The 27927-nt window shown below is 36.3% G+C and overlaps 1 protein-coding gene and 1 long non-coding RNA gene across 2 annotated transcripts; both read left to right on the top strand.

Annotated features, from left to right (window-relative positions):
* The first annotated feature begins 9931 nt into the window (after positions 1-9931).
* On the top strand, positions 9932-11589 carry LOC118437493. The gene is made up of 7 exons (XM_035856524.1): positions 9932-9982; positions 10105-10198; positions 10302-10393; positions 10499-10864; positions 10959-11037; positions 11123-11229; positions 11320-11589. The coding sequence occupies exons 1-7, from the start codon at positions 9932-9934 to the stop codon at positions 11350-11352; spliced, it is 822 nt and encodes a 273-aa protein (XP_035712417.1). The 3' UTR covers positions 11353-11589.
* Positions 11590-13031: 1442 nt separating this feature from the next.
* Positions 13032-15470, top strand: LOC118437365. Its single transcript, XR_004836051.1, has 2 exons — positions 13032-13174; positions 13259-15470. It is a non-coding gene; the product is annotated as an uncharacterized LOC118437365 (long non-coding RNA).
* Positions 15471-27927: the final 12457 nt, after the last annotated feature.

Raw genomic sequence — 27927 nt, 5'->3', positions numbered from 1 at the left:
TTGCGGGAAACTTGAGAATCGCACGTTTCAAGAAGGATTTTTGGACGAAATATGCTTTTCGCTCGGTTACAGAGAACGTTAAAGGGAGTACGGACAAATGCTTAAAAACGGAGGCAAATCTTGCCAAGTTTTCCCATAATCCGGGGGAAACTAGATCGTATTCCGTGGGCGGAATGGAATTGCTGATTTTGAATATTTTTTGAATAGTTAACGAATAATGAAAACGTGACAAACGCCGAATTACCATTTTGCAAAGATTTATGATTAGTTAAAATACGAGCTCATAAGGAAACACGTAAGTACGCGGCTGTATATATTGTTTAACAAAAAATGTGTCGAAATAGTTAGGGGCTTCTTTGTTGGGAAATAATTTATATCGATAACTAAATAAAGAAGGGTTTCTAAAGGTATATATCAACAAACTTGTGCGAGGTAGTTGGAAAATATTAGCCAGCTCATAAATAATGATGGATAATTTCATGGAAATGTCAAACTATACGTAACTGCTGGTATATGTATAAAATGCCCAAATGCCAAGAGAGTGAAAGTTTTGGTTGCACATAATATTCCAACGCTGTAATTCCTTATACAGTTTAATCACATTGATTGGTGCGGTCCACGCATTTCTTAAGACTTTTCTACATCGTGCCATTATTTGAATTGATGCAGCCAATAATATTGACGCCAAGGTCGCTAGACAGCAGATGGATTTGAGTAGTTCAGATCCTGCCTGGGTGAAAATAGCAAGTCGAACCGCTATTAAGAGAACTCTGAAAGTGGGCATTTTAGAATTATGAAGCTGATTTAGAACAGAAAGCGGATCTACGTCAGACCAGATCATCACAAAAACTATTACAAGTGGGATGAACGGAGACATCTTTATAAAGCTGAGAAGGCCAAATTCCATGATTTTGTGGACCGGAGCAAAGTGTCGGATTCTTCGAATAGCTGAAAATTAATAAAAACTATTCAAATATGCTAAATTTGATAGCCACCACCCCGCATTTCGTCACCAATATTAGTCGCACATTTTGCCATGATTGGTGAAGACTATTGATAAACCACGTAGCAATATGTCCCAACGGGTCTGGTTGTATTTATAAGATGGTAAGTACTGTACGCATTACAGAAATCTTAAATACTTTTTTGATGACACGACTAGGATTGATGAAGAGAAGCCGGATGGCTGTAAAGATTTGCACGGCTGAATGTAGTGCATTTGATTAGCAACGGTGACGGAATTTCCGCCATGAAATGCATACATCCACTTTCCTAGCGCGGCTAATTTGAACGTGGGCCAATAATGTAATCGAGCCTTAAGTTTTTAAACTCCAAAATTATTGAAGGAAAGTTATTCATTTAACGTAAGACTAGATGGCTCACCACCAAAATCGTTGACATCAACATATTTGTAATCATGTGCATCTCGGCTCCGGGAATATAATTTTAAATTCTGGACAACGAATTTGCAGTTAATAGCTAGGTTAATAAGTGGAATTACGATGAGTTTTTAAGCAAGTATTCCAATTTTTTTGAAGGCTTCCTAAAATCCAAATCTCCTCCTATTAAAACTATCAAAATCTGAGGTGGAAACATCTTAAAAATTGGCAAAGATCTTCTCTGAACATTTTTAGCTAGATTTCCAGAGCCGAATAATGGTCAAAAATGAGTTTTTTTATGATTTAGGCTACGAGACACCACCTTTTGCATAAATTAGTAAATTGTCAAAGTAATTTACTTTTAAACAATTTTCTGAAATTTAAGCCTACTTCAAGACCATGTAGACACAATGAATTTTAATTACATATTACCTGATATTACTGGTTCAAATTGTGTAATCGGATTAATTATTGGGCATATTTGTTCCCCACGAAAAGCGATTATAAAACTCATTGGTACGAAGGCTGGGAACAGACAGATAACGTAAAACATCATGAATGTCCTAACAGTTTCCTTAGTGTCTTGATTATCTGTTTTGTTCAATAGTAGCTTATGGATCAAGAGATTTAATGTAGTAAAAGTATATGCCATCATCAGTAGTGATGAAAATTTCAGAATTCCACGTTTCCAGAAGGACATTTTAGCCAGACACAATTTCCTCTCGGTCACCGAAAAATGCCATGGAAGATTAGAGACTCGCCCGAACACGGATAAATATTCTCCGAAAATTCCCCACAATCCGGGTGAAATTAGGTCAGTTTCAGGGTGGGGGGTGGATTTAAAAAAATTCTTAGCTGCTTCAGAATAATGGGAATAAAATGCTTGCAATTGTTTCATTTTGGTCTGGATTGTGAGTCTTTTGGATACTTCGACCAATACAAGACTAATTGGAGGTAACATCGATGACAAATAGGGTACAACCAGCCGTTCGAGCTCGAATTACGTAATTAAAATTACGGCGTGTATTTAGATTTAGAATTGGAATACTATAGGTCATAACTATGACTGGGGGTAACTCAAAAAGACAATTCGGTAGCATGACAAATCCTTGCAAGGTAAAAAGGTTCCCCAGTCGAATAAATATAATTTGTTGTGTATATTTGCTCCCGTTAAAACTTGTGGAAATTTGAATCGCATTTAAATTATTGCGAAACAGAATAAATGCCTCTATTATATAGAATTATTGTAATATTTTGTATTTCTCAATTTTCACTAATTTGACGTGAACATTTATTTAATCCCAGAGTTGGACGTTTATTATACAAAGAAATTTAGAGGGTTTGTCAGGATATTTTTAAAGATAAGTGAAGCTTTAGAACTCGAATTTCGACATGTGGATTTCGCCGACGTGTTTCTAACTTTTGAAGTACGGATGAGTTCGAACTTCGAAGATGGGCGTTATAGGTCAAAAGGTCACGGCGCCACGCGGACGAGACCAACGGCCACACGAGTTTTTTGTTTTGAATATTTGGACGTAGTTCGGGGCCTTCAGAAATGGACATAATTTTGACGCACGATGATCGTATGACCGTGTAGTAGACGACGCCAAAGTTGAAAATGTCGAATTTATTGTATTGATCTTTTTGGATAGTTTTGGGCGGGGATATCAAAAATTGACATAGTTTTGATGTGCCATGAACCACGACCGTGTAGACGACGCCAAAATCGAAAATGTCGCATCTTTTGTACATATTTATCTTTCTGGGCGGTACTGGGCATAGTTTTAGGCGGGGATTTCCAAAATCGACATAGTTTTGGCGTGTCATGACCGTCTGACCGTATCGCTTCGCATCTTTCCTACATTTCGTTTGCTGCATTTGATTATTTATTTAGCAATAAAAAACTTAAATTTTCAGGGTATTTCTGAATTTTTTTGACACTTGCAAATTGCAAATTTTAGGCCAATGAGGTCGACTATACTGTCTATTAATCCTCAAAATTGCATCCGGAGATTGCGGACATATATTTAAGCTCATCAATCATTCGTTTCTTTAGCAACTCATGATTAGTATTATTTATTTATTTCATATTTAAACAGTAACTTCAAATTGAAGTCGTCAATAGCCCATCTCATATGCCGATTTTTTTAGGACACTTGACAAATTTCAGTTCCAATTTAATGTTTAAATATGATTCATGAATTGCTGAAAAGAATACATACATACACTACCCGGCCGAATACCCTGCCTGTACTGATTTTGATGGCAGGGCAGGGTGCCCGGTATCACAGTTACCCGGAAAATGAATATATTTATTAAATTTGATAATTGTTTAAAATTTTCGGATCGGATTATAATCCGATCCGAAATCCGACGGATCAATCCTGTCACATCGGATTAAGTGTTTGATCCGAATCGGATTGATCCGAGGACCTCCTTAATCCTTCGGATCAATCCCAAGGTCTCATAATCGGATTATGATAATCCGATCAGATCCGACGGATTGCCACTCCTATGAATTCCCTACGCGCGCTCTCTTTATTACTTAAATCATTTGGCATGGATTTTCAGCCGTCATATGCCCACTAAAACGCTAGAACAAGACTTTAAAATAAGATGGCAGCACTAAAAGGCTATCAATAAGTTAATCGTGTAATACACAATATTCCATACAATTCCCAACATCCAAGAATTATTCGCAGTTCCGAATTGTCCAATTCTAATTCCTACCTTGTTCATCGAATAGAACAATCTTCTTTCATATTTTGTAAAACACTTTCCATTCAAACCCTGAAGAAATATTTCGGATTTTTCGAAAACCTGCGTCCCCTGTGGCAGTATCGTCAACACAAGCACAAACCCAAACAATGTAGTAAATGGAAATAGGACATACAGCATTAAGGGGACCTTTCCTGGTAGTCGGATGGTCAAATAGCTAGCCAAAATGATGATACTCATGCCAAACATAATTAGTGGCGGGACAACAAAATAACAAAAGTTTTGGTTGTAGATAGCATTCCAACGTTGCAGTTCCTTATATACGTTAATCACTTTGATTGATGCGGTCGCACCAATTTCGTGGGCTTTATTACACCGCGCTATTATCTGAATTGATGCAGCCAAAAAGATGGACGTCAAGGTTGCCAGACATCCAACGGCTTTGAGGACTTCGCCGGCTGCCTGCGTAAAAGTACCAAGTCGAAACACTATTAAGAGAAATCTGAACGTGGATGCTTTAGAAGTGCAAAATTGACCGAGGGCATAAAGCGGGTCTATATCAGACCAGACCATCAATGGAACTATAACGAGTGGGATGAACGGAGATATCCTTATAAACTTGAGAAAACTAAATTCCAAGACTTTGTTGACAGGGGCATAGGGTCGGATTGTTTCTAACGCTGCAAAATTATATAATCGGAATAAATTTCTAAATATGAAAAATCCACCAAAAATAAGCTTTCAAGTACGTACCTGCTATACCTGGTTGAAATTGTTTAATTGAATTAATTATTGGACAAATTTTTCCCCCTTGAAAAGCGATTATATAACTTATCTGTATATATGTTGGGAAGAGACAGACCACGTAAAACATCATAAGTATATCCTTAGAGTTTCCTGAGTGTCTCGGTTATCGGTTTTATTGAATTGTAGCTTGTCGATCAAGAGGCAGAATGTAGTCAAGGTATAGGCAATTAGGAGAAGTGATGAAAATTTCAGAATTCTACGTTTCTTGAAGGAAAGATTTGCTGGAGATGATTTCCTCTCAGTTACAGAGAACTGCCAAGGAAGGGTTGAGACTCGACCGAAAAGGGATACATATTCTCCTAAAATTTCCCACAATCCGGATGAAATTAGATCAGTGTTAGGGTCGGGGCAGATTTAAAAATATTCTTAGATGTTTCAGAATAATGGGGATATAATGCTTGAATTTTTTTCATTTCGGTCTTTTAGATACTTCGACCAATGCATGACTATTTAATTGCAGGTAATATCGATCACAAATAAGGTATGATTAATCGTTCGAATTCGAATTACGTAATTCGAATTACGAATGGTATTTAAGTAGATATAGAATTCGTATGTACATATTTAAGTATGTAAGTACTCACTCGGCGTAACTCAAATAGGAACTTTCGGTGGCATGATAAGTTTTTGCAGGGTAGAATGGTTTCCCTGTCAAATGGGTTCTTATAAATATAATTTGTTGCGTATATTTTCTACCGTTTAAAATTGTGGAAATTTGAATCGCATTTGAATTTTTGCGGAAGCGAATAAATGCCTCCTATTATATAGAATTATTGTAATATTTTGTATTTAGTTCTCAATTACAACTAATTCAGCGTGAACATTTATGCAATCGCAGATTTTAGAGTATACATATTTAACAAAAACATGTACAGGGTTTACCTGGATATTGGGTTTAAAGATACGTGACACTACTTAGATATTTTCCACTTAAATTTCGGATGGGTAAGCTAACTATGTATTTGCAAATTACTAAGAAGGTAAGAATTTGAAATAATTTGTTGAAGATAAATATTTAGTAAATACTTTTTTCTGGAAATTTTAAAATACACAATCCTCATAAAAATCATCTCATAATGTTACATTCTGGTAAAATCAGATGTGATAATTATTTCATAAATTTGCCATATCTCATACCAAATTAAATTTTTTGTTTGAGTATTTTTAAACATTTGGTATTTAAAAAATCAAAATTTTACAAAAAGTTGTGTTGAATGGGAATCATTAGCTTTAGTCAACCCTTCGAATGGATGATTTGTTACGAACTTTTTCGTATGCATGCGAATAACTACATTTGTAATAATGCGAATAAAATAAATCGCGTATACAACAAAGAGACGATTTACCAAATTGCTTACCAAATTTGATTCGTCATTCAAATAGGCAAACCTTTCCGAAAGGGTATACAGATTTAATAATTTTAAAAGCGAAAAATTTATTATTTCTTTATGCTAAATCAGAATTTTTTATTTTGGAGAGGGCTATCTTGAGGCGTTCTATAGATACCCACTGACCCACGGATGAGCAAGCAAAACGATTCGCAACTTATTTAAACCGATTAGGAATTATAGTCGGAATAAAAAGAGAATCTATGTATGTAACTATCGATTTTTTTACAGTTTTGAAAATAATACTAAAGCTCGATTTATAAATTGATAATCAAAAGTAACAGTACGTTCATAGGTTATGCAATGCAAAAATCACTATATTCTAAATAGAATGCCCCTCCCCCCCTTAGCAAGTGTCACATAGGTACGACATCATTGGACCCTGGGTCCCCCCCCTTGTCGCGTCAAAAAATGTGTTAGTGGACCCGAGATTGTGATTCTTTCCTCGTTTAAAAGAGTTCGCCGCACTTCACAATAAATTGTACTCATGTACAAACCGACTAAAATGCTAGCAACAAGTTCATCGTGTAATACAAAATATTCCACACAATGGCTAACATCAACGATTTACTCGCGGTCCCAAAAGGCCCAACTCTAATCCCAACCTTATTCAACGCGTTACACAGCCGTATTTCATATTTCGAAAAACATCTCCCTTTCAAACAACCTAGAAATTGGTTAGATTTTTCGAAAACCTGCGTCGCCTGTGGCAAAATCGTCACCACAATTACAAACCCAACCAAGCTAGTAACCGGAAATAGCATATACAGGGCTAAGGGAATTTTTCCTGGCAGCCTGATGGTTAAATAACTGACTAAGATTATGATACTCATGCCAAACAAGATTAGTGGCGGGACAGTAAAGTAACAAAAGTTTTGGTTGTATGTAACATTCCAAAGCTGCAATTCCTTATATACTTTGATTACTTTGAGTGGACTGGTCGTCCAATTTTCAAGGGTGTTTCTACACCGCGCCAATATTTGCATTGTTGCACCCAATACGATTGCTAGACAACCTACGGATTTTATTAGTTCTAACGATACGTGAGTTAAACTACCAAGCCTTACCGCTGTTAAGAGACATTTGAAATTGGACATTTTGGAATCATGAAGCTGACTGAGGATATAAAGCGGATCCACGTCGCACCAGACGACCGCAGGAATGAGTACGAATGGGATGAATGGAGAGATCTTTGTAAAGTGAAGAAGACCAAATTCCATCATTTTGTTGACTGGAGCGTAGTGTTGGACTCTTCCTAGAGCTACAGATTAATGAAAAATGCTACTTTACTTTTTTTGTTTTTTAAACTAAATGTCTTTAGCGATATCATGCCCAAATTTATTTTTGAAGGATATTCTATGATTCTATGATTATTATTGAAATATTCTTTCCAACCATCGTCTTTGGATGGAAGTGTTGGCTTTTTAAAAGTCGAACGAAAGTCGAGTCGAAATAAGTATTTACTTATGAAAAGCCTTCGACATAAACAGGTACATACCACATTAATTACCTGATATTGCTGGATAAAATTGTGTAATCTGATTAATTATCGGAAATAGTTGCTCCCCATGAAAAGCAGCCAAAAAACTCATCGGAATAAAACCAGGGAAGAGACAGACGACGTAAAACATCATGCATGTCCGTACAGTGTCCAGAGTGTCCTGACGATTTGTAGTGTTAATCAGCATCTTATGGATTAAGAGATTGAATGTAGTCAAGGTATAAGCGATCATGAGAAGTGATGAACATTTCAGAATTCCTCGTTTCCACATGGAAAGTTTTACTACAGATAACTTCCTCTCGGTTAACGAGAAATCACAAGGAACAATTGAAACTCGTCCGAAAATGGACACATACTCGCCCAAAATTTCCCACAATTTGGGTGAAAGTAGATCAGTTTCAGAGGGTGGAAAGGATTTAAATATATTTTTAGTTGCTACAGAATAAATGAAAATGTAACACTTGCATAGGTTTCATTTTGGTCAGGATATTGAAATTATTAGACACTTTTTAGAGGAATGGTGAGCAAGTGAAAGGAGGCATCGAGAACAAGTTTGACGATCAGTAGGTTCAGAAGGTAAGGTTCGAATATACAATTTTTGATTGATATCAACCCAGGATTCGATTTTAAACCGTGTTATTCACAATGGGAACTAATTATGTACACGTCGCGGTAGGAAACCTTCCGTAATCGCTTGCTTCCATCTAATATAAATACCACTTTGGGAAATCCGTTATCCTAATATTTTTTATTGTGAAATGGGTTTTTACGTAAATATGTATGTATGAATGTATGAATGTATTTGAACGGGTCAAATATGTAATATTACCATGTTAAGCATGAATCGTCAAGATAGTTACAGCATAATTATAATCTGTACGTAGCCTAATATTGGTCAACATGTGCTTATTTGAATTAAAAAAAAATAGAACTAAATGTCTGCAATTATATAGAATTATGATAATACGTATATGTACATACCTGTAGTTATAAATTTCTACTAAATCGATGTGAACATTTAGCTTCATATTTAACAAAAAAATGGTCGGAGCCGGCCAAGATATGTGAAATTCATTTGGAGTTAAAGTATACAGGATTGAATACTAGGTTATGTAGATTAAGGTAAGTGCGCAAAAATATTGAGAAAAGCCACCCTAGGAATCGAACCTAAGATCTCCCGATATCCGATAACTATCTTGCCGATAGACAACATACGTCCTATATCTTCAAATATGCCACTACCTTTACTCAACCCAATAAGTCCTATTCACGTAATATCTTATTTCCAACTCCGTAAAATGTAACATTTTAGCTTGGATTATAAATATATCAAGAGGAACAAAACAAGGCTTCGCTTACGTAAATACATATTTGAATTTGAGCTCCCATTTTCCCAATTTTGACAAAAATATTTTGGCACATTCCAACCATCGCTCAAATTGCTTCAAGAAACCCTGCTTTTATTGAGTTGGACCACATAATCCCAAATTCCAACGAATTCGGAGGGCTACACTTCACACCATCGCATTGTTAGATGGGTTCATTTCATTTTTCAACGTTATCGAACCTGTAGACATACATATGTACATATTAGACATAAAATCAAGTTTAATTTGATAACATACAGACGTGCAGAATGTATGTGTACATATGTCAGCGGCTGCATGAGTATTAATATCACACCAGCACCGGAAGTGAATTCGGTTGAATGTGTGGCAATGACATTGACATCCAAAAACCATACCCAAACCACCAACTCAGAGATGGGAGTAGAATATGTAAATACATAAATTTCACCGCAGTCGAAGACAACCAAATTGGAAAAAAATTAAAAAAACAAGCAATCGTTAATAAAACCACAATATTGTATTTAAGAAAGGTATGTATCTTGTTTGTATGTATGCATTCGGCTTACGCCGGAAAAACCTAGTTATGGAATGACGGGATTACTTTGAGGAATAATTTTACATTCTTATATTATGAATTTCACGACACGACAATAGATTTTCTTGCATTGTATGTTTACGCAAATTAATTCGCCAGTTTTGGGAAGTTACATATATATTTAGGATCTATAAGATTGTGTACCTACCTATACGTACCCAGATACGTAGATTGGAATATTCATCTGCTAGAAAATGACATCGCAACACCCTTTATTTATTTTAAGATTTGGGCTCAGTTACATGGTTAGTTGTACCAATAAACCATTATATAATCAGATGTGGAATTAATTTTATTTATTTCATTTATTTTATTTTAATTTAATTTAAGTTGTAATTTATTTATTTATTTTTGTAAATTAATGCAGGTATTTTCCTTATCTTTTCTTCTCCTAACCATTCAGGATTATCTCTCTCTGCGGCAATCATCCGGAAGGAATTGCCAGTTTGTGGATAAAGCAGGTGGGTACATATATAATAACAGTTTTAGTTCTTCCTCAAAGTTGCCGGTGTGATTTTTTCGTTATTTTAATTTATTTCCGGTTAATCTCATAAACCAAAGCAGTTACCGAATTGCTCGCTCAACTGAAAATAGATGCCGCTCTATTCTCTGGAAACTTCCTTGGAAGCATTATTATTCTTGTGTCTGCGAAATTGGTTAGTTTATTTTATTTTTCACTTTTAATTCCTAGCTTAGAAAATTAATTACGACTATTTGCATTTGTAATATATGCAACATTTGTATTAATTTTTGTATTCAAGAAAAGGGAAAAGGCAACATTCTACTCGGTCTGCGTTTGCCTCCTGTTGGCGACAGGGACCAAGGCGAGCTTCCAATTCCACACGATTCCGAAACGAATCGTAATCTCCAATTCCACCAGCGACACGGCTTTCGATACGAATAGTTGGCTACTCCAAATTATATCCAACCCTCCCGCCCTCCTGGGCACAAATTTGGTGATCTGGGTAATGTGGATGGCCAATTTCTTCTCGTTTGTCTGCTTTTGTGGGGAGAAAAACATTTTGTGCATTGGCACCACCAAAACGAACACCAACGCCAAGGGGACAGTCTGCCTTGTTGCTAAAGTTCATAAAGGGCTGCTCGCCCAAGGCATCATTTACGCTGGGGTGGGTACTTATTTTTGCTGTGTATTAGCTGAATTTGAAATTTGTACGGAACCATGTGCTTTTCAAGTAATTGGGGGCCATTTATCGTACACAGATGCTCTTATTTTTTGCGGGAGAAAGCATGAACCAACTCATCGATAGGAGTGATCTGTGGAGTAATTTGTGGGAAAAATGTACGTACAGTTTTTTACCCTCCTTAAATATTAATTTTGACATTAATTTTTCGCAAAATTGTTCTCACTATCTATGAATCTTCAGATCCAATTTACTTCACGTGTTTAGTATCCCTGCCAACTCTGCTGGCAATACTGGCCTGTAATAGGATTGCCACTTGCATTCAATTGTTGAAAAAGTCATCAAAAAAAGTAGGTTCCTTCGGCCTTATATGAAAAAATACTTATTAAAAAAGTTGATTTTTGACCTTATAAACATGTATTAATTTGGGGTAAATTTAGGGCAACGATGAAAAACACCTCCACCGACTTTGAAACATTAATGTGTGGGCGTTCACAGCTCAAGGAGTGGTTCAAACCCAGCTGAGGATAGAAAGTCCCCAAATAATGGAGTCGAGTAGGTTTGAATCCACCGCCAAAACCTTGTTTCTCCGCCATATGCTCCTCATGTTCATCATACAGTCCACAATTTCTCACGTGTATATCCTGTACTTGAAAAATAATTCTTACGTGGATGGGTTGGAGGTCTTTCCACCTTCGGTGGCTATACGGAGAATATCTAGTGAATGTTTAAAAAGTGGGTGATCTGGACGATAAATAATTATGAGTTTTAAAATTCGCAAAAATTATGAAAAAGTCATAATTTTTTTGCACCAATTTTAATTTTAATCATTTCGTTTCAGTCGACAGTTCGAAACCAGTTGGGACTGGCTATTCTGCCACCGTCTTTAAGGGATTGCTCACAACAAAGCGCTTCCTTAAAACCGTTCAAGTTGTCCCCGTTGGTGTGAAAGTGTTTAACGACACTTCCCCCGATATGGCACGCCACCTAGTGGATGAGTTTAGCAACATGTCTAGACTCATGGGGAACGGAATGAGACATAAACATCTTATCCATTTCTACGGAGTTTATCTCTCGCCAAGTTACGAGGATAGGGGTATGTCGGTTATAAATAACGATATGGAGACGGGTAATTTAAATTTAGTGTAAGTTTTTTGAAACTCAATTTTAGAAAGAACTACACCGTTATCAGAATTGGAAAACGGAAAAGGGTTAATGAAGAGAAGGAGCTTCAGCATCGTTATGGAGTTCTGCCCAAGAGGAAGTTTGGAATCGCATTTAGAGTTGTTAAAGTCGAAGTTGTATCCGCCGCTGCAGATTCAATCGCTGTCCAGCAGGGAATCGAAATCGAATATCTCTGACCTTTCGGTAGAGGAATGTGTTCAACAGTTCTACACGTGGGCAAAACAGATTTCGGCTGGGATGGTCTTTTTAGCAAGCGACGGGGTGGGGATTATTAATAAATCGACTTTTAAATTGAATTTTCAAATTTTATGGCGGGATTCCGTGATTTAATCCTAAATTTTATTTCGTATCTCGAGCAGATCGTACATGGCGATCTAGCGTCAAGAAATATCCTCCTAGACTACCAGCTGACTGCAAAAATCTCCGACTTTGGAATGTCAAAACTTCTCCAACAAGGAAGTTACAAAGCGTATGCGAGTGATACTAACCAGGTTTTTGTTCACAAACCATCAAAATGGGGAACATTTATTCGATCAACTCATTTCTTGGCTTAACAAAGGCATCTCCATGGAGGTCCATGGCTCCAGAAAGTTTGGATCGGTATAAATTCACGGTGAAAACAGACGTGTGGTCGTATGGGGTGCTTCTCTGGGAGATTTGGTCGTTTGGGCAGCGACCCTGGGCAGAACTGAGTTGGACATCGGATTTCATTGTTGAACTTCGAGACGGTGGGATGAGGTTGGGCAAACCTCCCCTACCAGCACAACCTGTGCGGTTCCGGTACATGTTGCCAGTGCCGATTTTGTGCCGATGTGCCCCATTTCTCGGTACCGATTGTGTAACGATTTCGTGCTGGCACAGGGAAATCGGTACCTTACCGGCACAGTTTTGGTACAGGTGGAACCGTACATATGTACCGATACCATTTTTGTACAGTTTTGCCGGAACAGTCCCGGTACCCAAAATTTGTAGCTAAACTGTGCCGGCAAGGTACCGATTTCCCTGTACCAGCACGAAATCGTTACACAATCGGTACCGAGAAATGGGGCACATCGGTACAAAATCTGCACTGGCAATGTGCTAGTAGGGTCCGCTGGCGACAGAACAGTTGTAAGGAAACCATTTATCTATTTATTTATTTCTAGAATATCTACGTCATTAAATATGGATTGGCGGGCGGGTGTGGTTATATAGTTATCAACAGGTCCTACTAAAATGCTGGGAGCTGGATCCTGGAGACAGGCCAGAATTTCGCGAAATCCATTCTTTGCTTAATCAGACGGAGTAACGAATTGACGACAGGATCCTTCCTGTGAAGTCTGGAACACATTGTTAGATACGTTGATACTGACATAAATATGTATAATTACTTGAGTTTGTCATTCACAATTACTAATTACTTAATTTTGGATGTCTGACGAGAGAAAGCAATTACTTCCGTCAAAAGTAATTAATTACTTACATAATTACAAATTAATTACATTTTTATATAGCCATGAAGTTATAATGTTTGAAGTATGGTATCGTCAGGCAGGTATCAAGTTCCCGATATGAATGTTGCTACCACATGGTCGTCATGGTCTTAAAATTATATCGGTCGGCCGGTAAATTTTTACCGATCAGTATAAAGTTGCTACCGATATGGTAAAACTTTAATTTCGAGCTATTCCTACACTGCATTACATACTTACCAGTACCACTTCACAGTCATAGTCACATACATATGAATGCAGTTTGATATTCTTTTAATACTCTATTTCTCAGAGCAAAATTTACGCTGCGTAAATGTATGTACTAAAGAACTGCCTAATCCAAAGTATTAACAGAAAATGAATAATTGACACCGGGATAATAATTGGCTATAATCTTCACGATCGTAAGAAAATTAGTATTAAATGCCTGCTATTATCTAAAATTATACTAATGGCCTGTATTTGTAAGTTTTTAGTGATTCGATATGAACATTTAACCACCTAGTTAGACAAACATAAATATGTCATACCAAACAAATAAGCGAACTTTGCAAGTTTATCACTAAGAAAATTAATCCGATGATATTTATAAGACTAAACTAAATAAGACACTGCAAATATTATGCAGTACTCCAGGTTTGAACATTTTTGATGTCTATAACAGTTCCGTACACTTCATAGGAATTTTTTTTCGTTTTCAGTTTACATTTATGTACCCACTAAAATGCTATCAATAGGTTAATCGTGTAATACACAATATTCCATGCAATGGCTAACATCAACGACTTACTCGCAGTCCCGAAAGGACCAATTCTAATTCCAACCTTATTCAATGAGTAAAGCAATCTTCTTTCATATTTCAAGAAACATTTCCCTGTCAAACACCCGAGAAATATTTCGGATTTTTCAAAGACCTGCGTCGCCTGGGGTACAATCGTCATCACAAATACTAACCCAGTCAGGCTAGTAGCCGGAAATATTACATACAGCATTAAGGGGACCTTTCTTGGGAGTCTGATTGTTAAATAGTTCGCTAAAGTTATGATACTCATGCCAAACAAAATTAGGTGCGGGACAACTGAATAACACAAATTTTGGTTGTAGATAATATTCCAAAGCTGCAATTCTTTAAACACTTTGATCACTTTGACTTGTCCGGTCCAAACATTATCGAGGGCTTTTCTACACCGCGCCATTATTTGAATTGATGCAGCTAACAAGATTGCCGCCAAGGTTGCCAGAAGACCAAAGGATTTCAGTAGTTCGCACGACACAGCAGTTAAAGTACTAACTCTGAACGCTATTAGGAGAAATCTGAAAGGGGACAGCTTCGAAGTTTGAAGCAGGCTTGGGACATAGAGTGGATCTACGTCGGACCAGACGACGAAAGGAATGAGTGCGAATGGGATAAATGGAGATATCTTTATGAAGTTGAGAAGACCAAATTCCATGATTTTGTTCACCGGGGCGTAGTGTCGAATTCTTCCCAATGCTGCATAATTAAAGAAACAGACTAAATCGTATTTGATAGATATCGATGAAGGAATTTCTACCCACAAAAAAAAACTCTACAAAATATAAGCTTTCAAGCTAGGTGGGAATTCAGCTTGATAGGATCAATCAATCTACGGTTTTTAAATTCCAAAGTAACGAAATAAAGCACTAATTTAAGAATCGATGATTCATTTCATCAAAACAGTTTGGCAAAATCAACAAATTAAGGTTTTATGAGGCTAGAAATGAGTAGATATTTGCTTAATTTCATGATTTTGGCCGCGAAACATCAGGTCCAAAGTTAATTCTTCTCAACATATAAACTATACTTATAACCTCATAACTCTCTACATATATTTAGAAAAAACATTTCACCTCAATTTCAGAGTCACTAAAATGTAAATATTGGTAGAAAACTTTAATAAAAATAATTTTAATCACTTGCCTGACATTGCTGGTTGAAACTGTGTAATCGGGTTGATTATTGAACAAATTTGTCCGCCACGAAAAGAGATTATAAAACTAATCGGTATGAGGGCCGGAAAAAGACAGATGACGTATAACATCATGAATGTCCTTATAGTGTCCTTAGTGTCCTGATTATTTGTTACGCAGAATAGTACTTTATGCATCAAGATGATGAAGGTGGTAAAGGTGTAACCGATCATTAGAAATGATGAGAATTTGAGAATTCCACGTTTCCTGAAGGACGTTTTTGCTATGCACAATTTCCTCTCTGTCACCGAGAAATCCCAAGGAAGGGTTGCGACTCGTCCGAAAAGTGATACATATTCTCCGAAAATTTCCCACAATCCGGGTGAAATTAGATCAGTTTCCGAGTGTGAGTAAGAATTAAATAAATTCTTAGTTGCTACCGAATAATGGAAATATAATACTTGCCAGTGTTTCATGTTAGTCTGAAGTTGAAGTTTTGTAGATATGTACGAGGAGCAATGTAGGGTTGATTGTAGTTAACATCAGTGATTGGCAGTCCGTTAGAAATGTTACGAATCGTAGTAAGATTTACAATTTTAGGTTGTAATAAATATATAACTTGATGTTTGCAATTTCTAAATGATGCAGACCTAGGATTCTATTTAAAATTTACAAATTACCCATTGTCAATCGTTGGAAAAATTCAATTCTCATGACATTCTTCTAAAACTCAAAACATGGAAAATTCAGTAGTATAATCAAGTGCCAGCTTCGGGAAAGCCTTTGGTGAGACCTTTGACTACAGGGTCATTAATGAGCCGTTCTCCAACATTTTATAAAAATACATATCAGAAATGTTCAATGATTATGTGTACCAAATTTGGAAACTCGATCGAACTCGGAAATAATTCCAGTTAAGGTAGCCTCAAACTGGTTTTTATAAGCCTGATGACCCCTGTACCAAACTTGACAAGGAATGATTTTTAGTAACTGGTTCGTATGCAAGTAGCTTTGAAAAATGTAAATAATTAAAAGAAATTATTGTACATGACGAAGAGACGATTTGGCAAATTACTTACAAAATTTGACTCATTATTCAAGCATGAAATTTTGCAGAAAAGTGGATAAATAAGAGTGTAAATTTGATGTGCTTATTTACATATATATATATGCTAAATAACATTTTGTCCAATTGCTCCAAATTAGCTGTGCACGACATTCATAAGCATCATACATACGCAGTTATATTTACTGTAATTTGTCCATAAGGACAGCTATAAATACATTTCGAACCTGTCCTGATGGACCTTCTGTAATTAGTACAAAATATCCACGGGTTTAAAATAGACCACCTACTTCTTATATTTGGAAACAAGTAGGAGTTTAGCACTAATCCGAAGAGACAGGTAAAATACCTAAGTGTACATTGAAATTAACACCTGTAGAAGAACAAGGAATTGCTCCGCATACCCGATAACAAAATATTTAATTTTCGAATCAAACCATGTATTGAAAAATGATAATTTTGTAATTATTTGGTTCGTATTTAATATGGGAAATGTGGCACACGTTTTTTTTAGAATACCACTGTATTTCAAAAAATGCCTTAAAATAGCAAATACACAATTGAATAAATTCGGAATAAAATTAAAAACTCGATTTCTACAACACATTCATTTCTTTCTTAGGAGGAGAGACCCTCTACATGCCCCTCTCAGATCTCGATGCCCTTTGGATATTTTATACCCCTAGACGAGTGTAGGATAACCTTAGAGTGGTTTGATGCCATGGCCACAGTTACGCCCGCCACACCCACTCTAAGGTGCCAAAAACACGAAAAAAGCATTGTTTTCATGTGCTTTAAATGTCACCAAAAATCCAATTTTGCTCGGATTTTGACGAAAGTTACATTTTTGTGATCCCAGATACCTGTGTGATCATATCCAGTAGATATCTCAACTTTTTTGAAATTTTGAATTTTTTCGAATAATTCATCAGCAGTGGAATGCCCAAAAATTTCGAAAATTTCAAAAAAGTTAAGATTGCTACTGGATATGATCACACAAGTATCTGGGATCACAAAAATGTAACTTTCATCAAAATCCGAGCAAAATTGGAGTTTTGGCGGATTTTTTAAGTTGGCAATTTTTGTCGTTTTTATCCCTTTGAGTGGGTGTGGCGGGCGCAAATGTGGCCATGGCATCAAACCACTTTAGGGTTATCATACATTCGCCTAGGGCTACTACATATGCAAAGGACATCAAGATCTGAGAGGGGCATGTAGAGGGGCTCTCCTCCTTAGTCTTCAGATGTAAATAGGTAACTACCATTTATTTAAATATGTATGCAAATATAACGACTTAACCTTATCATCTAAAACGTCAACAACAAATTCATATGTTTCACAAAGATATTTGCATCTGAATAGAAAAACAGACCTAAATTTTACACTTTCCGAATTTACTCAGCATTTTCTCCTTCTTCGTATACAAACATCTCTGCAAGACATCCCAAAATCATCCTCTTCCATTGAATGCGACTATGGTTTGATCATTTAAATATCTAACAGACTTCCCGCCATGAGCTTTGCATCTAAGAAAAAGTCTCCTACATATTTAAATGATCAGACCATACTTTTAATCCATTGTCATTCACAATTTTCTTTTGGTTATTTACCCAACGTCTAAAACGGTTTCATCCTGAAAAATTGTTGTTGCAAACATACTAAAACGCTATCAATAAGTTAATCGTATAATACACAATATTCCATACAATCCCTAGCATCCAAGAATCACTCGCAGTTCCGAATTGTCCAATTTTAATTCCAACCTTATTCAACGAACAGAACAATTTTCTCTCATACTTTTATTAACATTTACCTTTTAAACACCCTAGAAATATTTTAGATTTTTCGAAAACCTGCGTCGCCTGTGGTAGGATTGTCCCCACAATTACAAACCCAATCAAACTAGTTCCTGGAAATAGGAGATACAGCGCCAACGGGACCCTTCGTGGCAGCCTGATGGTCAAATAGTTGGCCAAAATAATGATACTCATACCAAAAAAAATTAGTGGTGGTACAACAAAATAACAACAGTTTTGGTTGCACATGACATTCCAACGCTGCAATTCTTTATAAACTTTCATTACTTGGATTGGACTGGTGGACAAATTTTCAACAACTTTTCTACACCGCGCCATTATTTGCATTGTTGAACCCAGTAGGATTGGCGCCAGGATTGCTAGACCACAAAGGGACTTGAGTAGTTCGCACGATACTAGAGTTATAATACCAAGTCTGAGCACCATTAAGAGGAATCTTAAGGTGGACATCTTCGAATTGTGGGACAGACTAAGAAAGTAAAGCGGTCCTACGTCGGACCAGGCGATGACTGGAAGAAGTAAGATTGGGAGGAATGAACAGATCTTTATGAAGTTGAGAAGACCAGTTTCCAGGATTTTGTTGACTGGAGCATAGTGTTGTGTTCTTCCTAAAGCTGCAAATTAATGAAAAGGTTTACTGTATTTGATTAGTATTTTTAAGGTCTCAAATTTGTACCAAAATTAACGAATAAAAATTTATAATTATTTCATTATTTAACCTCAAAAATATTTAACTTGCATTACCCATAGCGATCTTATATTCGAATTTATTATTTACTTTAGAATATTTTTCCGCAATTGAAATTTACTTTCGAAATCTTGTACATACACATACATAACTGTAGTTACCTGATATTGCTGGTTGCAATTGTGTAATCTGATTGATTATTGGGCATATATGTTCCCCATGAAACGCGATTATGAAACTCATCGGTATAAAGGTTGGAAACAGACAGACGACATAAAACATCATGAATGTCCGTAAAGTGTCCCGAGGGTCCTGACGATTTGTTATGTTCAATAGCAACTTATAAACCAAGAGGTTGAATGTAGCCAACGTATAAGCGATCAAGAGAAGTGATGACAATTTCAAAATTCCACGCTTGCACAAGGTAAGCTTTACCAAGGATAATTTCCTCTCGGCTACCGAGAAATTCCAAGGCAGGATTGCAACCCGTCCGAAACTGGAAACATACTCGCCCAAGATTTCCCATAATCTGGGTGAAAGTAGATCAGCTTCAGAGTGTGGAAAAGATTGGAATGTATTCTTAGTTGACACAAAAAAATCTAACAACCTCGAGGGTTTCATATTGAATTTATTACAAGCTTTTTAGTTCAATGCAGCACTAGCTGTAGGTAGCGTCGAGAATATTTACAGTATCCCGGGAGTTTGACGAGGCATAGATTTATAAGTTTATGCACGTTGGAACCTGCCATTTTTGAAAAATTTAAAACCCATGAATAGATTTTAAACTGAGGTATTCCCCAATAGCACTAGGAAATAATTATGTACCCGTGGCAGTGGGAAATGTTCTACATACTCTAATCGCTTCCTACTAAATATATATATCACTTTGGGAAACGAAAATACCATATCATGACGTCTTTGTACAGTAAAATGAGTCCCCTCAAATGAGTGCTTACATATGTACGTATATATGTACATATGCATGGTAACAGGGTCAAATATGTATGTATCTAATGTTACCATGTTAAGCATGAATTTAAAAAATGGTAAAATACTTAAATTCTAAGCAGAATTGTAATAAATGTATAAGTTGGTAGTCCAATATTGGTCAAAATGTGCATATTCGAAGTAAAAATAGTTAGCATTAAAAAGTTGGAATTAAACGACTGCTATTATGTAGAATTATGCTAATGCGTACCAGTATTTATTTGTAAATTTTCAGTAATGTACATATACTGCTGTAGTTTAGAATTGAACGTGTTATTCTGCCCTAAAGGTAATAAGGGAAATTTTGTAATCGTAGTATGTATGTATTGTATGTATTCAGTTTATTCAGAATTATTCCATTACCTTTAAATACTTACACTTTAAATACTTTAAATACTTAGTACATGAAAGCAATATTTGTCATAAATGTATAGCCTACATAAATCAGCAGGGGCTTTCCACGTTTGGTTATTGTAAATTCCATGCCGCAACTTTCAAATTATAACTTACTAGCCTATAAGCCCGTCTTAAAGACGGTCCACATCAAGTTTTAAAACAACGCAACAAAATAATTCTATGAAATCACGACATAACTGCGGCGATGTACCAATTACAACCAAATTCGAATTTGAGAGTAAAACAGCATCTACATATAATAAAACATCGAAAAGCCTGTTCAGTTAAACTTTCCAGGACCTTCCTTCATTCAGATTGATTTAAGCTTCCTTAGGAATTTTTTAACGTTGCTGAGGAATTTTTTTAACGTTGCTAAGGAATTTTTTCAACGTTGCTAAGGCATTTTTTTAACTTTGCCAAAGAAATTTTTTAACGTTCCTAAGGAATTTTTTTGAGGTTACCAAGCCAATTTTTTGACGTTGCTGAAGAAATTTTTTTATATTGCTCAGGGAATTTTTTAACGTTCCTTAGGAATTTCTTAACGTTTCTAAGGATTTTGTTAAATTTGTTAAGAATTTTTTTCTGGGTGACCATAATCGAAATCATAACCGACATCATAACCGAAATCATAACCGTAATCATAACCGAAATCATAACCAAAATCATAACCGAAACCATAACCAAAATCATAACCGAAATCATAACCGAAATCATAACCGTAATCATAACCGAAATCATAACCAAAATCATAACCAAAATCATAACCGAAATCATAACCGAAACCATAACCGAAATCATAACCGAAATCATAACCGAAATCATAACCGTAATCATAACCGAAATCATAACCGAAATCATAACCGAAATCATAACAGTAATCATAACCGTAATCATATCCGTGCTGTGATTGGTGTAGCCAGGATGCCGGCAACCAATCAGAATGCAGGAATGTCACGGAAAATTTCACGGGACGGACTTTTCGAAATTATAATATAGATTGGACTTTAAAAAAAAAGACGGTAAAAGCAATTTCTTTTATATTCGTGTATGACCCTTTACGCCGAGATGACAGATACGAGTAGACAATGTATATAGCCAGCACTTATCCTTAGTATTCGTATCATCTTGTAATTTGTTCAAATTGCTTTACTATTTACCTGAAGTACTACGAAAAGCAATGGCTATGAAACTCATGTATTGGTAAAGCTATAATGCCTTGTGTTTCACTACATAGATATGCAAAAGTGAAAGTATGAAGTTTAAACTTTGAAAAGATCTACTATGCAAAACAAGATGACACTGCTAAAACGCTATCAATAAGTTAATCGTATAATACACAATATTCCATACAATTCCTAACATCCAAGAATTACTCGCAGTTCCGAATTGTCCAATTCTAATTCCAACCTTATTCAACGAATTGAGCAATCTTCTCTCATACTTCGAAAAACATTTCCCTTTCAAGCACCCGAGAAATTTTTTAGATTTTTCGAAAACCTGCGTCGCCTGTGGTAGGATTGTCCCCACAGTTACAAACCCAACCAAGCTAGTAACCGGAAATAGCATATACAGGGCTAAGGGAATCTTTCCAGGCAGCCTGATGGTTAAATAGCTGGCTAAGATTATGATAGTCATACCAAACAGAATTAGTGACGGGGCAGCAAAATAACAAAAATTTTGGTTGTACATGACATTCCAACGCTGCATTTCTTATACACTTTCATTACTTGGATTGGACTGGTCGACAAATTTTCAATAACTTTGCTACATCGTGCCATTATTTGCATTGTTGCACCCAAACCGATTGGTGCCAGGACTGCTAGAAAACAAAGGGACTTGAGTAGTTCGCACGACACTTGAGTTAAAATACTAAGTCTGACCGCCTTTAAGAGAAATTTGATAGTTGGAGCTTTGAAATTGTGATGTCGGCTGAGGACATAAAATGGACCTACGTCGGACCAGGCGACCACAGGAAGGAGTAAGAGTGGGATGAATGGAGAAACCTTTATAAAGTTGAGACGACCAAATTCCAGGATTTTGTTGACTGGCGCATAGTGTCGGATTCTTCCTAAAGCTGCAATTTAATGAAGAATTCTACTGTATTATTTCGTTAATATTTTTATGGGCTTAAATTTCTAAAAACATCACCAAGATTAACGAGTTAAAATTTTGTATCTAATTATTAAACCTCAAAATGTTTTAAGTTAAATAGGGAATCACTCTGTAAAAGTTCTCAAATCCATCGCTCAGCTTCTCTCTCCTTCACTCACTCCCGTGAAGGATGCCTCATTTGCCAAAAATGAGTGGAGCGGCACGGGTTCCGCAACGAAACTTTGCTTTGGAACTTTCGAGAAAGATGCTTACTTTTTAAAAGTAATGACTTAATAATACTTAAGAACCCGAACTAGAAATTGGCTTTGTACATGCATAGGTTTAATTATTAACTACCTGATATTGTTGGTTGAAATTGTGTAATCTGATTAATTATTGGACATATCTGTTCTCCACGAAAAGCCATTATAAAACTCATCGGTACGAAGGCTGGACAGAGACAGACAACGTAGAGCATCATAAATGTGCGTACAGTGTCCCGAGGGTCCTGATTATTTGTTTCGCTGAATAATACTTTATGGATCAAGATGATGGAGGTAGTGAAGGTATAAGCGACCATTAGAAGGGATGCAAATTTCAAAATTCCACGCTTCCACAAGGTAAGCTTTGCCATTGATAATTTCCTCTCGTCTAGCGAGAAATCCCAAGGAAGGATTGAGACTCGTCCAAGATTTCCCATAATCTGGGTGAGATTAGATCAGTTTCAGAGTGTAGGAAAGATTTGAATAAATTCGTAGTTGACAAAAAATAATGAAAATATAATAACCTCCAGGGTTTCATTTTAGTCAGGATATTGAATTTGTTAGAAGCTTTGCTGAGCAATGTAGGGCTAACTGTTGGTAGCATCTAGAATAAAGTATCCCGGAAGTTTGACGAGGCGTAAGTTTACATTGAAGTTGAGGTTGGAACATGTAATTTTTAACCTGCAAACCCAGGATTACATTATAAAGGGAGTTTTTCACCAATGACATTAGGAAATAATTATGTACCCGTGGCAGTGGGAAATGTTCTACATATTCTAATCGCTTTGTATCATCTAATATAAATATCATTTTGGGAGAGGATAATTCCATATCATGTTTTTGTACGAAAAAATGCGCCCAGTTAAATAGGGTCTTACGTATGTGCATATGCATGTTAACCGGGTAAAATATGTACATATGTAACATTGCCATGTTAAGCATGAATTTAAAAAATGGTTAAGTAAATGCAAAGCATAATTGTAGGTATGTTGGTAAGCTAACATGAGTATATCTGAGATAAATAGAATTGGCCTTAAATGCTTGCTATTATAAAGAATTAGAATAAACCGTTGTAGCGGTAGAAGTAGCTCGCCCTATTATACTTAAGTGGGTGGAATCGGTACACAATTTTGACATAATCATGACTCAAACGTACACTCGTGTATAAAAATGGATATTAGGAAATAGATTCTAGAAATGCATCATTTAATTTAAGTTTTTGTAGCTATTGTCCGGCTAATCAGACATAGAAACAATAGAAAACCCTGTGAATTAAAAAACATCCGTATTTTTAAATTAAAAACTTCGGTATTTTTAATAATCCAAAATTATTAAAAATTCTTGGTCGCTGTTTTTTGAATTGCATACCCAATTATTAGCTCGTCCTGCGTAGCATGAGAGCTATTGAATTCCTCCTGTCCGTCTGTCTGTCCGTCTGTCTGCTAATGAGTTTTTTGCATCAATTGATGCTAATTAAATAGGCCCATGGCCAATTTTTAGGAAATTTATAGCACCATTCGTATCGAACAAGCGATAACACAAAATGATGCCAAGCAATTGGGAGAAGTGATTAAATACGCACCAAGAGTGCAGCATAACCCACAGAAATACATCCCCACGAAAGGGGTCTAATAAAGTCGAAATCATGTCAAATTTCTGGGTATATTTTCCCCGATTATTCTCCACCATTGGTGCAAAACTCCATGAAAATTATGCATCTATTTTATCCGTTTATTTTCTACCACCGGTGTAAAATTCCATCAAAATCATGCATTTTTGTCGATTTATTTTGCACCATTGGTGCAGAAGTTTATGTACCAACTAATGTTGTCACCGAAGTATTACAGGACGAGCTACTTCTAACGTTACTACGGTTTATTTACTCGAGAAGGAGAGCAACTTATCAAGAGGGAGAGCAACTTATCAAGAGGAGAGCAACTTATCAAGAGGCCGAGCAACTTACCAAGAGGAGAGCTTATCAAGTCGCAGAGTGCATATCACCACGTGACATATCAGGCGGTTTGACGTATCGAGGGCTGTGACTTATCGAACGGCGTGAGAGGTACGTAACTGTTAGTATTAGTGTTAGCTCACCCTGTAATAATAATTTTATATATAAATTTGCACCAAGGGTGCAGATTAAGCAACAAAATGGATACATATTTACATAATTTTAAATAATTTTGCACCAATAGTACAGAATAAACGGGGAATAACAGAAATTTCATATAATTTTGCACCAACGGTGCAGACCAAATGGGGAAAATTGGGGCACAATTTTGACATGATTTCGAGGTTAAGGTCTGCCAAGGCTAACGAGAACTTTCAATTAATTTTAACCATTGGTGCAGAACACATCCATCCCCCCAATTATTTCACACCATTTGCGTTAACGATTGTTTGATCCCAATTGTGCTACTAATTAGGGTTAAAATAGTCATGGGACTTATTAATTAGCATCAATTGACGCAAAAAACTCGTGAACACACAGACAGACAGACGGACGGACGGACAAGAGCTCTCATGCTACGCAGGGTGAGCTAATAATGATTTGGTTAGAACTTGCCCAAAGGTGCAGAAAAATCCAACAAAATAGGTGCATAATTTTTATGCAATTATGCACCAATGGTGCAGAACAATCCAACAAAGTAGATCAATAATTTTTATGCAATATTGCACCATTGGTACAAATTAAACAAAATAGATCAATAATTATTATGCATCGAGGAAAGTCCAAAAATTGTGCATTTTTCGTGGGGATGTATTTCTGTGGGTTATTCTGCACTTTTGGTGCATATTGAATCAATTCTCCCAATTGTTTGGCACCATTTTGTGTTATCGCATGTTCGATACGAATGGTGCTATTAATTTACTAAAAATTCGACATGGTCCTATTCAATTAGCATCAATTGATGCAAAAAACTCATTAACAGACAGACGGACAGGAGGGACAAACCGTAGTAACGTTAGAAGTAGCTCACCCTGTAATAATGATTTGGTTATAACTTGCGCCAAAGGTGCAGAAAAATGCAACAAAATAGTTACATAATTTTTTGCAATTATGCACCAATGGTGCAGAAAAATTAAACAAAATAGATCAATAATTATTATCCATCGAGAAGAGTCCAAAAATTGTGCATCACTGGTGCAGAATTACCTACCAACGATCAACGATAATTTTGAAAAATTTATGTCAAAATTGTATGATCATTTCTCCCGGATATTCTGCATTATTGGTGCGTTTTGCGTCCCTGCGTCCAATTATTTCGCATCATTTTGTGTTCCCGATTGTTAGATATCAATGGTCCTATTAACTTGTTAAAAAATTTGATTCGGTTTGTTTAGTACCAATGGTGCGCCTAACGTATCCAATAATGGTCAAGGGGCTGTTTAATTAGCATCAATTGACGCAAAAAATTCGTTAACAACCAGACGGACAGACGGACGGACGGACAAGAGGAGTTCAATAGCTCCCGTGCTACGCAGGGCGAGCTAATAAAGAGATACAGCGGGACGAGCCGAGCGCAGAAAGGATACCATCTACCGTGAAGCGGAAAAAGAGCGGGACAGGATTGACCACTCTACCCGTCGAGCGGACGACTACTACGGGATAATATGCCCCACTGATGCGGGTTGCACCTATTCCCCCAATTATTTCGCATCATTTTTCGGGACTTTGCAATGGTTTGACGATTTCATCACACCGATGGTACAGAATAAGCGGAGAAAAGAGAAACACGATTTTGATTAGATTTTGCATTAATGGCATAGAAAAAATGGGGAAATATTGAATAAAAAATTGACATGATTGCAAGGGTAAGGGAAGACAGAAAGAACATGTCGTGTGTGACGGTTAATCTGCAACAATGGTGCGGTTTTCAGCTAGTCTCCCAATTGTTCCGCATCATTTTGGATAACCGAATGTTCGATACTAACGGTGCAGCCTATTCCAAAATTGTAGTCTTTTCTCGATCCATTTGCACAATTAATTGGCACCATTTTCGCCACGGATTGTTCGATACCAATGGTGAGCCTAATGTATTCACTAATGATCAAGGGGATTATTAATTCGCATCAATTGATGCAAAAAACTCGTTAACACACAGACAGACAGACAGACGGACAAGAGGAATTCAATAGCTCTCATGCTACGCAGGGCGAGCTAATAAACCGTAGTAACGTTAGAAGTAGCTCACCCTGCAATATAAATAAGGATGTATATAATTTTGCACCAATGGTGCCGAATAAGTGCACAAAAAAAGTATAAAACTCTATAATTTGGTTCCAATGGTGCATTATAACCGAAATATGTAGGTGTAGAATTTTGAGATTTTTTGATATTTTAATTTTAATTTTTTAATATTAATATTTTTTAATATTTTAATTTTTCAGGAAACAGAAAATTTTCGAAAATAATCAAAAAATAAAATATATATAACTTAACCTCGGATATTATAGAACAATTGCCTGGGAATATAATGGTGCAAAATTTTGAAATTGCGGCTAAATTTGAATATTAAAATTAGCGTTTAAATATGGCGATTTTCGTGTATCTATGTATATGGCGCATTTAAGTGGGTTTGGCGGGCACAAATGTGGCCATGGCATCAAACCACTTGGTTGGTTCTTCTTTACTCATGGGATGCTACAACATATCCAAAGGCCATCGAGATCGTGTGTGGCAATTAGTGAGGTTCCCTTCCTTAATTGGATATTGTATAAGAATTACCTAAGAAATTTAATTAGTTCGACAGGAGAAGAAAATTATCTTCGCATGGATATGTATGTATGTACATACTTATTTAATAATAGATATAAATGCATTTTAAGGTCAATTTATGAACCTCGTTTTCCCAACAAGTCGCAGTTTAGCAAAGTCTTAGACAAAACAAGACCTGGTTTCCTCTTAAAAAAATTCAAAACCAACTTAGAAAATGTCTAAAAATTTGCCTCTCTCTAAAAAAAGCGGAAAACTCGTCATACTCCACAAATCATTCCTGTCCTCAAAAACTGATCTACTTTCACCCGTATTGTGGGAAATTTTGGGAAAATATTTCTCCGTTTATGGACGTGTCTCCGTTTTCCCGTGGGAATTCTCGGTGGCCGAGAGGAAACGGAATTTAGTTGGAAATTCCGCCTGGAAACATGGAACTC

Source organism: Folsomia candida, unplaced genomic scaffold, assembly GCF_002217175.1.
Source record: "Folsomia candida strain VU population unplaced genomic scaffold, ASM221717v1 Fcan01_Sc013, whole genome shotgun sequence".
NCBI lineage: Eukaryota > Metazoa > Arthropoda > Collembola > Entomobryomorpha > Isotomidae > Folsomia > Folsomia candida.
The sequence above is the reverse complement of the archived record's forward strand: the minus strand, read 5'-3'. Positions and strand labels throughout refer to the sequence as shown.